The sequence below is a fragment of the Anthonomus grandis genome, chromosome 10, assembly GCF_022605725.1.
Source record: "Anthonomus grandis grandis chromosome 10, icAntGran1.3, whole genome shotgun sequence".
In the NCBI taxonomy this organism is placed as follows: Eukaryota; Metazoa; Arthropoda; class Insecta; order Coleoptera; family Curculionidae; genus Anthonomus; species Anthonomus grandis.
The window spans coordinates 15,063,071-15,075,791 of NC_065555.1; the positions used below are offsets into that span (position 1 = coordinate 15,063,071).

Here is a 12,721-nt window from a genome sequence, read left to right on the forward strand (position 1 = left end):
GCTTTTTTGGAAACATTGGCGGCAGGAATAATACCGTTTTCATTTTTTTTTGCACCAGTTCGAAACCATCGCTTCGTTTACTCCTAGTGTAGACAAAAACGTTCTTTTGCAAACTTGTTTTTTTTCTGTACCAACTTGTAAAAAATAGTGGTATATCAGACTACGCCTGGAATTTTCAACATACTTTCTTTCAGTAGATTTAATAAGAGACATTTTATAAGAGCAATGATATATATCTTTCTTTGGTCTCAGTTCATTCTTTTCCAAAAGCTGGAAAAACTACGGTTTCGTTCTTCTTCAGATATTGAGCTGGAGAATCTAGTTTTGTATTTCAAATACTTGGACGATGTACAACTCGGCCCGATTGCTCTCGCTGCTCTTTGTTTGTTATGAAATATTTGACTGTTGTTATTTCTAGTATACCCTACGTATTTTTCTTCAGCCTGATTAGATTTTTTTCATGTTAATTTTCATATATGGCAGTATCGGTTTCATCGTCATGCCGTTCATTAAACCTGGCTCTTGTTCTTCTGTATCTGAACTAAGGCGTTCTTTATTAAGAATACACTAAGAATTGCCCTGAATATCTTCTTCTTCATTAGGAACAAAATCTGCATCATTTTCACAGAGAAAACTGCTTTGCAGTATCTGTTGAAGTATGTTATTAACTATATTAATTGTATTTGTTTCTTCCGTAATGCATTTTGTTAATAAATCTGATGAAGATTCTTGGTTTAAAATTATCGTCTCCAAAAGGTTGTGTGTTTTCGCGTGCTAGCAGAACCAAACGTTTACCCATGGATGTCATAGTGGAAAACTAAAAAAAAATTCTATTAAAAGTTTTTTTTAACTCCAAGGGTTCTTGGCCTTGGTGTGACAAGGCTAGATCAGCTATATTATCTCATAAATAATGCAAAATTATATTAAATAATTTACAATTATTGCTATTTGAAATACCACGTAACAAAAATTTATATAAATTTGTAATACTCTGCATTAACAAAAACAACTTTAAAAGTAATTTTAACCGGCTTTGTTTCGATATTGGACGAAATTATTATAAAAACAAATAAAAGAAACAAACCTAATGCATTTACAGATAAACTTAATCAAAACTTACCTTTATTTTTCACAAGAAAACCAAGAAACCACTGGAGCAAAAGCCATCTAGCCACTGGCTATGTAAAAACTGTTGATACGAGCTATTTCCACTGGGTTACCGACTCGCGTTGATACTTGTTATTGCGGACACCGATTTCCCACGTTTATTTTGCAAGTAGTGTGTTAAGCTTTTGACAAATGGCGCACAATGTTCTACCTAATATCAGGAACATAATAACTCGATTTAGCCAAAATTGATGATACGAGGTATTACGTCTAGGCCATTATTATACACCTATTGTATCAATAATGAATCAAGTGAACAAGCAATGAGTCATTATGAAAAGATGTTGGGCATTTCAGTTCCTTTAATGAAAATAATTTATTGATGATCATTTTTTCATTCTCTTATATGCTTAAGTTCTTCGCAAAACAACAAAAATTTTAATGATATCACTAAAGGGCTATACGACAATGCCTGGTGAGTTCTCGTAAAATAAAAACCAGTTCCTGCAGATGCATATAGCAAAAGAGTTCATTAACTCTTAGATAATTAAAAAATTAAAGAGTGCGATAATAAACTCCTAATAAAAAAAAAACTAAATGTTTTTTTTAATAAAATTGTCGCTCAACTGTAAAATTAACTTAATCAAAGTTAATCTCCGAATTCAAATAAAAATAATGATCTCAATTAAGGCTCGAGCTTAACGGCGTAATTAAGGAAATGCAATGAGTTTTCTTTTCTGCGTTAATTAGTGCCTTTTAAAACAGCTTATTTATTATTCAAAAAACTTCGTTTTAAATGAATTCTTAGCAAAATAAAACGAAATTCTACTTTAACTATATTTTCTTATATATATTCAAGCAATTAAATATATAAGAAACAAGAAAAACGTACTTAATGTAAATATGATATTTCCAGTGATTCTATTGCTGCTATTAGTATCGTCATTACTATCGTCAGTACCATCATTATCTTTATTATCATCATCATTACTATCATCAGTATCATCATCGTTAGCAGAGGTGCTAGTCAGCCATTGTCCAATTAACTTATCAATCGATTTTCGTGCCTCTTGTAGAGCTTCTGAGTCTGTTTCCTTACTAGGTTGCATATTCATGCAATGGGAAGCATCTGAAATAATAATATACTAATTAAAGCATTAATTACTTCTAGTGTGTTTGTTATTGGGTCCAGCAGATAAAATTGGAATATACTGTTTTCAACCATTGGTCAAAAGACATTAAGTCTAGTTGACTTATGATTTATTGATTTATTAAATGTGCAATTGTACTGTTCAAGTGATCCACCTACTCAAGTAAATGACTCAATAAATTTAAAAGCATTTTCAGTCAAATCTTTTGATTCAATTGATTAAGAATGAGAATTACTGACCAAAAAATTATTTTTAAAATAAGTTTCTTTGAACGTCCAATCTCATGGACTTTATAGATAAATGAAATTGCTGGCTGGACTAGACAGTTTGGATGTTATTCAGTTTAACCTTCTATTAACTATGACATATTCCTAGAATTATTAATCGAATTATTTAGAGCCCAATCTCGACGCTTTTCAGAATATATTTAAAATTTTCTTCAATACCTTAAAAAAATATACAGTGCTTTTATTTTAAAACGATCCACCCTTAATAACGTTCTGAAAAAAAAAAAAACACGTCAAATTAGATATACAGGGGGACGTTTAATTATGCATTTACTGTACCCTTTTAAATAATGTATCACACCATGGGGTAGCCATTTGACACACCAAAGTTTGGCGTAAATAAAATATTCATTATTTCTAGACATTTTCGCTAACTATTTGCTTACACATTTACCGATTTCATTTTTTTGGTACCGTTGAATAGAGAATTTTACGCTGCTTACTATGATGTATCACACGATAGGGGTTCCCATTTGACATATTAAAGTGAGGTTAGCTGGAGGTGAGCAGGTGATTGACAGAACTTTAGTAAATGCATAATTAAACGTCCCCCTGTATATCTAATTTGACGTGTTTTTTTTTTTTTTTTTTTTTTTTTAAGAAAGTTATTAAGGGTGGATTATTTTGAAACGAAAGCGCTGTATGTTACCTTCTACTATAATGACACTATCATTAATGTCATCACTGGTTTCCAACTTTCCAAGTGGATGCCAAGGATCAATAGCTCCATGAAAATATACAATATTACTCGTTGCAATATTTGTTGCTCCATATCTGGTATTTGTAGCATGAATTCCTTTAAAGATTTAAATTAATTACAGCAGGATTTAATTAAATTATTTCTAATTACCCATATTTGTTAAAGTTTCATTGAAGTTTTCTCCAAACAGATCAACACATAAATCAGTGAAAAAACTTACGTCAAACCGAGAACCAAAAATGGGAACTTCTTGACTTGAAGTCTGAAAGAAACCGAATTCTGTGCAAGTCTGGTATACCCATTGACGCACTAAAGATAAACATCATATTAATAAATTATTTTTCTTCTCCACTAACTTACTCATTGAACTGGCCTTAATGGTGGTATTTTGCAATTTTCCAAGAAAGTTTGTATATTTAAAATCAGTACAGTTGGTCGATGTAGTGTTTAACATAAGGCTGTTAACCTGACCCAGTCTTTGCAACATGCTATAACCTAGAATCCACAATTATTATCGCACACTGCTTAATAAAGGTTAGTTTGGTTTTTACCTTCAGTATCATTTACCATAATTTCACACAAATCATCTATAGATACTTGCAGCCTTCCATTATATTGAGTGACATAAGCAAAAATGTCATCAGTTAATACTTCGAAAAGCGTCGAAAGATCCTTTTCATTTCCCTCAGATAGCTCTATAGAGTCGCACAGCTATAAACATTACAAAGTTAATGAAAACAGCTTATTTGATTAACAGACATTACCTGAAACATTTCGTCTAATTCCTGGTATATCTCAACGTCTTCCAGGCAACTAGCAACTAACTCCTCCAATTCAGCAAACGCTTCCTTAATATTATCAACGCACGCAATACTATGGGTTGCCAAACTATTACGTACCACTTGCAAGTATTCTGCCAACAACTTTATTAGTCATAGTACTGAAAACCCATGCAATACTTACCATGAAAGTCTAGAATGGCTTTCAAGGGTGCACTCGAGGACATTGCTCCAGTGACTAAGTGTGGATATTTATGTCTCATCCAGGCAGCCATAGTTCCAGCATAAGAACCACCAAATACTATCCATTTAACGTCAGATGTAAGATTGTAAATATTGTTAATGCCCTCTATAAAGTTGGCTGTATCTTCCAATGCTTGATGGATTGAAAGGTATTGAAGGTTTTCTGTACTAAGGTCGCTAAAAATATAAATGATTGGTGACTTTATTAAGATTTTGTATTTTATTTGATAAATGTAAAGGAAGTCAATCATTAATTTCATTGAAGTATACACTTTAAGGATCTAAGGCCAGCATGTTCCAGTGGTCAAGTCAAAATGATAGGAGTTAAATGATCATAAGAGGGAATATAGTAATAAAGTTAAAGCGACTACTTGAGTAATCTATTGGGAGCAATAGTAAATAAGTTTTATGAATGAACAAGCGGAAAAACAGATACAAAATGATGGTAATTTTTAGCAAATTTTATGTTAAGTATTGGGGCTTGTTTGGAAATATATTAGACTTTACCTAAATGGTTGAGATATCCCATAATAGCGATGTTCCAGATAAATCAGAAGAGCTCCGTACTGTTTTGCCGTGTCAATCCAAGATCCATAGTTCAGCCAGGTATCTATAGCTTCCCATTCTCCTCCCAGCAATAAAAAAACGTGGTTTTTGGATGTTTCATTGTAGTAGTCTTCGCTTAGATGATACCTCTAGAAAAAATTTATAATTAACTATATTCTTAATTCACTTCGAGAGCTGCTTATGTCTTAAATAAATATTCACAGATTTAGCAGCACAAGTCTCTGAATTGCAATAACTATCTTAGTTCTAACATTCTGACATATCTTTAGTTCAAAGGACCTACTAAAAAGGCTAACAAACACTGAAGTCGCTGTCTTGGCATTTTATATATCGACTGGAAATCATTGATGCAAAAGGAGGTTTTATCATAGACGGATTGTTAGATGTATTTAAATTGCTTTTATCTTTAATAACTGTCAAAGGAAATTATTTACCATATCACTAGTAACCTTGGATTACAGCCCATATTAGGCTTATGCAATGGCTACGCAACAAAGCACTAAATAAGTTTCGACGAACTAAAAATCAATGTGACCTTACCTACTACTAACAATTTAGAAATCTAACGACTTCTGGTTCGAAAGATTTAACCGTTTATAGGGCAAAATTATCCAAAATGTATTTTGTATAAAAAACATAGGTTATGTAGTCTTTAAGAGGTAATTAAGCATAATATGTACTATTTTCTTTAACTTTTATAATTTTTTTCTGTCATATCAACCGGTAAATCCTATTACCAGAGACCATTACAAACCAAATATTTACCGAGTAGTCGCTTGTACAACGGCTATGATCGAGCACCTATATTATAAAATAATTGGTTTATGAATAAGGTATTACAAAATAATATACCTAATGTATTTTTAACTATTTATTTTTTAAATGAGGTAAAAAGAGCAAATTTTTTAGTTTATAAAAGTACATAACAAAAATTTAAAAAAAAAAATAAAAGCGTCTAATCTAGCTCTAATTTAGTTAAACAAACTAGATAGCAATAAAAAACAAAATGAAACAAAACAATAAGAACAAACTAATTGAATAAATTAATGTAAGCTATAATATAGCTATGAATTAGTCATCATGAAGGACTTGGGACTCACTGCACATACATCTACTTCTCTTTTGAAATCCAAATTTACTGCACTGTTGGAATCTTCATTTTGTTGTTTTTTACTGGAAAATGTGAGACATTTTCAATATTATGTTTTAATGAAAATGGGCCAGGCTTTTTCTAATTGAAAAATTTCAAATTAGTCAGTCACCAAGAAGGCTTCGAAGTTTTACATTTCATTCAGATTTAAATATTCATACAATACATTTTAGTTCTATGGACATTGTTTTTTTTTATCAAAAATTTTGTTTAATTGGCAACTAGAGGTTGATACCCCTATATGTGCTGAAATATTACTCATATACTATTTCCTAAAAATGTAAATGTATCATATATTCATATATTTTCCTATTTATTTACAAGTGTGGAATTAAGTACTTTTTTTCTACCCTATGAGATACGTTTAGAAAAATTATTTGCAATAAAGTCCTTACACCTCTCATTAAAAATCTTAATCCTAGTTTTAATTTTATTTGGTATGAAGTTGTAAAATTTTGGTGCTAAATCATTTGCAAATTTTAAATTTATAGTTTGTTTGTTTGGTGGTATAATTAAGTGTCTATTAACATTTGCTCTTGTTTGATAATAATGGTTTACGAATTTTTTTAGTGTTTCTTTTTTATGCATATAGGTACAAATATAATGTATGTATAAACAGTCTAAGTTGCAGCTGTCGTTGTTATACAATGATTTAGTTGGATATCGCCTGTATTTCCTAAAAATTATCTTTAATAGGGAGTTTTGTATTACCCGTAATGGTTGTAAATTACTTTTGTATATAGCCCCCCATACTACAAGGTCGTACCGCAGAAATGATTCCACCAGAGATTTGTATACTATTTTGATCAGTTTAATGCAGAGAAATTCTCTAAGAAGATAAAATTTATGAATGAAGGTGCGAACTTTTTTTGTGAGATATGATATATGTTCTGTCCATTTTAAATGCTGATCAATAACTATTCCAAAATATTTAATTTTCTTTACCTCTGGTATAAAATAGTGATTTTCTTCACTTGTCTGAATTTCAGTAAAATTCGGTCTACTTGTGCTTGTTAGCGAAAATGCAATATAATTTGTTTTGGATAAATTTAAGGATAATTTAAAGGAGTCTAACTATTGTTTGACAACACCAAAACCGCGCGACACTCTTTGTTTTGCCTCTTCCCATGTCTTACCAGTAAAAACAAGTACCGTATCATCAGCATAGGATATAATTTTACCATTTATGTTTAAATTTAGTAAGTCATATATATAATGAAGAGGATAGAACCCAATATGGTGCCTTAAAGTGCGACTCAAATTTTTATTTTCAAAGGATGACTAAGAACTTGATTTAGTTTAGGAAATTGATCTCTATCGGAAAGATAGCTTTTTGCGTTTAATGTGTAGTTCTCTTTGATTTAATTTCCCCATAAGTGCGTTTTTTTTTGTGGAAAAGAAGACCTGTATAAAGATGCCTCTAAAACCAGCCGTAACAATAACAAGCCTAAATGCTCGAGTCGAAGACATGGCGGCGGAATTTACTAAGACTATGGAAGCCTTTAAATCGCAACTCAGTCAACGAGGTAAGCCTTCTACTGTCGACTTAAGTAATGAGGATCAAAACCTATTAGCAACATTTAACTTATTTGAAAGAAACATAAATGACTTCTTGGATTCATTAAAAACTGACGTTATGCTGTTAAAAAAGGAGCAAGAAATTATTAGGCGCCATATTGACAACTTTCAACTTAAATCAAACAAACATTCTCTTCTTTTTCATGGACTCAAGGAAGATTCAGTTAATGACGTATATATTTCTGTAATAAATGTATTAAGTAACAAACTATCTGTGAATTTATCAAGAAACGACATAAGCAATTGTTACCGCTTAGGCAGAAAGGATGCAAAACATTCCAATGATCGGCCCAGGCCTCTGGTTATTAATTTTTGTCAACAATGGGCGCGCGACCTTGTGTATTTTAATAAAAGGAAACTGAAAAATAGTCCATATTTAGTGTCGGAACTGTTAACTCCGGTAAATCTGCGAATTTTTAAAGGAGCGAAATCGATTTACGGCAACTCTACCTGGACTTTTGGTGGTCTAGTGTACTTTGTTGACTCTAGTGGTGTGAAAAAGCTGATAAAAAGTGAATCTGAATTACCGACTTCTGAAGGGTCGTAAATTAAAAGTAAGAAATCGCCCTTTCTCTAATTTGTACTAGTGATATTATTATTGTTACTAAATATGTACTGTTTGTTGTATGTCACACGTGTATTATCAGGGTACTAGTTGTTTTTTATTCTTTAAATTAACCCTAATATTATAACAAAAGGGCAAGGTTTTTATTGCAGGGTTCTGTTTTTCTTTTTGTATTAGTATTTATATTTAATGGGGATTTCGCATTGGATAACTAAATTTAATATTTAATATGCAGTACTGTATTTTTTGGGAGTTTTTTTTTTCCCTTTCTTTTTTCTTTTGCATCTTCACGTACTTTTTTCTTTTGGGTATAATATTGTTGTAGTGTGTGGCGTTCAGATTATTTGCATTTCACGTTAATTAAAAAACAACATTTATTTGCCAAACACAGTAATAAGTACAGTATAAATTATTAAATTAAATAGTATGACGCCATTGCTTGCGTCGTCAGAAAGTCAAGACGAGAGAGTCCGTCGTTTCCACTTCTACACCTCGCGCGGCGCTCTCCTCGCGCATGGTGACGTCGTGATATGGAAGGGATGCGGTATTGCCAAGCGTTTACAAAAATAACTGTCGACCGGACAACCAGACATATCGCCCCCCTTGAAAGCCTCCAGGCTTTAAAAATCATAAATAGGCAGGACAGCAATCTTCGTAACTGGACGCTTATACTCGCCAGCAGCAGTCCTCACTAATACTGTTCGGACAATACCATCTCCTCCAGGAAATATTTGTACCACTCGGCCAGTTCGCCATTTTAATGGTGGTAATCCATCCTCCATGATGAGCACAAGAACGCCTAGTTTCAGGAGCTGCGGGTAATTCTGCTTCCATTTCGTACGTATCTGGAGTTCTGCAATGCATTCCTTGACCCAACGAGACCAAAAATGTTGCACCATTTGTTGTCTATGTTGGTATTTTGATAGTCTGTTCTCTGCTACTCCCAGTAGATCAACTTGTGGGCACGTCGTCAATGGTTCACCAATAAGAAAGTGCGCAGGAGTGAGAGGATTTGGATCATTCGGATTATCAGAAAGAGGACATAAGGGTCTGGAGTTTAAACAGGCTTCTATTTGAGTAATTATTGTAGAAAAATCTTCAAAAGTTAATGATAAACTACCAACTACACGCTTAAGATGAAACTTTACCGATTTAACGCTGGACTCCCAAAGCCCACCAAAGTGTGGAGCGCGAGGCGGTATAAAATTCCATTGTATACCTTGATTTGCTAATTTATCCGAAATAGTAGAAGAGTGTTCTTTGAGAAACGAATTTAATTCATTTAATGCACCCACGAATGTTGTCCCTTGATCAGAATAAATTTGTATGCACTTGCCTCTTCGTGACATGAATCTGTACAAAGCGGCTAAGAAACATTCGCTAGTAAGATCACTTACTAGCTCTAGGTGAATAGCCTTGGTAGCAAAACACACAAACAATGCTATGTATGCCTTGTTAGTTCTAAAATTACGTCCTTTGCGATCCCTAAGGGAGAAGGGCCCTGCGTAGTCAACACCGGACACAGAAAAGGGTCTAGAGGGTGTAATTCGTGTCTTGGGTAAATTACCCATAAGGTACTTTGTCGATTTTGCAACAAAGCGAAAACAAGTTAAACAGTCATGGTAAACCTTTTTGATTAAGTTCCTGCCATTGATTGGCCAGAAGCTTTCACGAAGCGATGCCAATGTAAGTTGTGGACCAGCATGAAGTAGCTTAATATGTTCAGAATGTGCGATCAAAAGTGAAAGTCTATGTTTAGGGGGTAAAACTATAGGGTGTTTCTTTTGATATTCATAATCAGATTGTTGCAAACGACCCCCAACTCGAATAAGATTAAGAGTGTGGTCAAAGAAGGGATTCAAGGTAAGGAGTTTGGATTTATTAGAGACCTTATTATTATTCTTCAGTGCTTTAAATTCTTCAGAAAATGTTGAAGCTTGTACCAAGCTGACAAGTGTATGCAAAGAATTCTCAATTTCCAGAGTTGAAAGCTCTCTATTAAAAAAGTCAGATTTAGATTTTAATTTAAGGATGTTTTTAAAGCGTAGCACAAAGGCAAAAGTACGAACCAGTTTAGTTAGATTAGAAAATTTGTCAATTAAAGTAAGTAAGTCATTATTGGTATGTTTTTCGATGGACACATGAAAAGAAGTGACATTTCGTAATTCAGGAGTATCAATGTTTGATAAATCTACTATGTCGGTTGGCCACTCATCTTCAGTCAGCCAAGAAGGTCCATGAAACCATAAAGTCGAATTTAACAAGCTTAAAGGTGGAATTCCTCTAGTAAGTAGATCAGCTGGATTGTCTGCGGTTCTAATATATCTCCATTCATCAATATTAGTTATGGATTGAATTTGAGCTATTCGATTAGCAATAAATGTCTTTAGACGATGAGGAGATGATCTAATCCAGGCAAGTACTATTGTAGAGGCACACCAGTAGTGCTTAGAGTCCAAAGTAGAGGGTATTGAAGCTAACACAGTTTTAGCTAGTTCTGCTAAGAGTAATGCTGCACAAAGCTCGAGCCTAGGAATAGTCAATTCTTTAAGTGGAGAGACTCTAGTTTTTGCACAGAGTAGCTTAGACGAAAAATTGCCTAACGAATCCTTTGAACAAAGGTACACGCAGGCACCATAACCTGGCTCCGCAGCATCAGAGAAGCCATGTAATTGCAGCTCAGTAGGATTACCGCAAAGAGTTAGTCTTGGTATTTTAAGATTATTCAATTCCACAAGTTGTGTCCTGTAAGATGACCAGATTGTGAAAAGATCCATTGGAATCGATTCATCCCATGATATTTTAAGCTTCCACAGCTGTTGCAAGATGATTTTTGCCGAGATTGTGACGGGAGAAAGTAGACCAAGAGGGTCAAAAATCTGGGAAATTGATGATAAAATTGTACGTTTTGTTACGCGAGTGCTAGATTCAATAGGACCTATTTTATATTCTAGCGTGTCAGAAATGTGATTCCATAAAAGGCCCAAGGTTTTAGAAGGAATATCTGTATCAAAAGAAATCGAATGTATTGAGGAACCAGAAGTTAAGGTCGGCTCATTTGAAGCCCATTTTCTAAGTGGAAATCCATACTTCATAAGAAGATCATGGATGTCTTCTTTAATTTGTCTAAGTTCATCGACTGTTTGTGCGCCGGTTAAAAGGTCATCAACGTAAAAATCACGCTGTATTATGTTAGAAATCTTTGGACAGTCTTTAGCATGTATTTTACCTACTTCCTGCAAAGATCTAGTAGCCAGAAATGCAGCAGAGGCTGTACCGTATGTAACGGTGGACAAATCGTAAGTTAAAATCGGCTCATTAATATTAGCACGCCAAAGAATTCTCTGAAGTTTACGATATTCAGGGGCTACATAGACCTGTCGATACATTTTTTCAATGTCACCACTGAGAACTACAGGATGTATACGATACCGTAAGAGAATTGAGAAAAGACTGTTTTGGACATTAGGTCCGACCATAAGTAAATCGTTTAAAGAAAAACCTGAGTCAGATTTACAGGAAGCATCGAAAACGACCCGTAGTTTAGTTGTAGTGGAGCTTAATTTAAGCACACAGTGGTGCGGTAAAAAATACCCAGAAGTATCATTTTGATTCTCAGATAGGGTCATGTGACCGAGTTTTTCATATTCTGTTATAAAATCTTGATAAGTACGTTTTAAATCAGGGCTTTTATTCAGTTTCCCTTCAAGATTTAAAAAACGACTTGTAGCTGTCAACTTCGAGTCCCCAAGACGATCAATGGAGTCCTTAAGTGGAAGATGTACTACAAATTTACCATCAGGGGCTCTAGAAGTGTGCTGAGAGAAATGTTCCTCGCAAAAGGTTTCCTCTGGTGATAAGTATTTAGTTTTAGGAAATTCCTCTACCTCCCAAAATTTAGTTAGCTGATTGTCAATTGAAGTTGTAAAAAAGCACTGTGTCTTTGAGCAAAGGCTTGAACTAAGATTAGTTTGTAAAGGACCAGAAATAATCCATCCAAAATGTGTCTTTTGCAAAATTGGAAGTCCTCGACCCAATTTTATTTGACCAATATGGATCAGTTCCCAGAAAATGTCTGCTCCGAGCAGTAAGTCAATAGGTTTTGCAGAGCTGAAATCGGGGTCAGCCAATGCAATATTTTTGGGAATATGTAATAAACTGGAGTCAAAGGATATAGCTGGAATATTTCCAGTTATAGATTTAAGTACAAGACACGATATGTTCGCCTCAAAGTTAGAAAAATTGGATTGGACTTTAGCAAAAACTCTAGAATTTATGGTTTCAATTTTCTGACTGATACCAGTGATAGAATGTTTAATATTTTCAATAGGAAGTTGTAACAAGTTGCAAAGTCTTTCTGAAATGAAATTGGATTGGCTTCCACTGTCTAGGAGTACTCTACACAAGTGTGACTTATCTGTAGTGTCAAAAACTTTGATGATAGCAGTGGATAATAATACAGTGTTTAAATTAAGTTTTTCATTTACCACTAAACTACAAGGTGAGTATATAAGAGGAGTGTGCATCACATGTGTAGACAAAGAGGTTGTGGCTACGTCTTTCAAGTCAGTCTCAGTGCTGTTGGAATAAGAAG

General features: G+C 33.7%; 1 protein-coding gene across 1 annotated transcript in view; it reads right to left on the reverse strand.

Annotated features, from left to right (window-relative positions):
* Positions 1–1,930: 1,930 nt before the first annotated feature.
* LOC126741285 (putative serine protease K12H4.7) overlaps positions 1,931–12,721 on the reverse strand; it is a 42,068-nt gene continuing 31,277 nt past the window's right edge. The window contains exons 2-9 of the mRNA XM_050447666.1: positions 4,775–4,962; positions 4,209–4,444; positions 4,010–4,158; positions 3,797–3,956; positions 3,606–3,740; positions 3,396–3,554; positions 3,195–3,341; positions 1,931–2,236 (exon numbers count right to left, since the gene is read on the reverse strand). Coding sequence (XP_050303623.1) covers positions 1,962–2,236; positions 3,195–3,341; positions 3,396–3,554; positions 3,606–3,740; positions 3,797–3,956; positions 4,010–4,158; positions 4,209–4,444; positions 4,775–4,962 — 1,449 coding nt within the window. The 3' untranslated portion in view covers positions 1,931–1,961. The remainder of the gene's footprint in view (positions 2,237–3,194; positions 3,342–3,395; positions 3,555–3,605; positions 3,741–3,796; positions 3,957–4,009; positions 4,159–4,208; positions 4,445–4,774; positions 4,963–12,721) is intronic.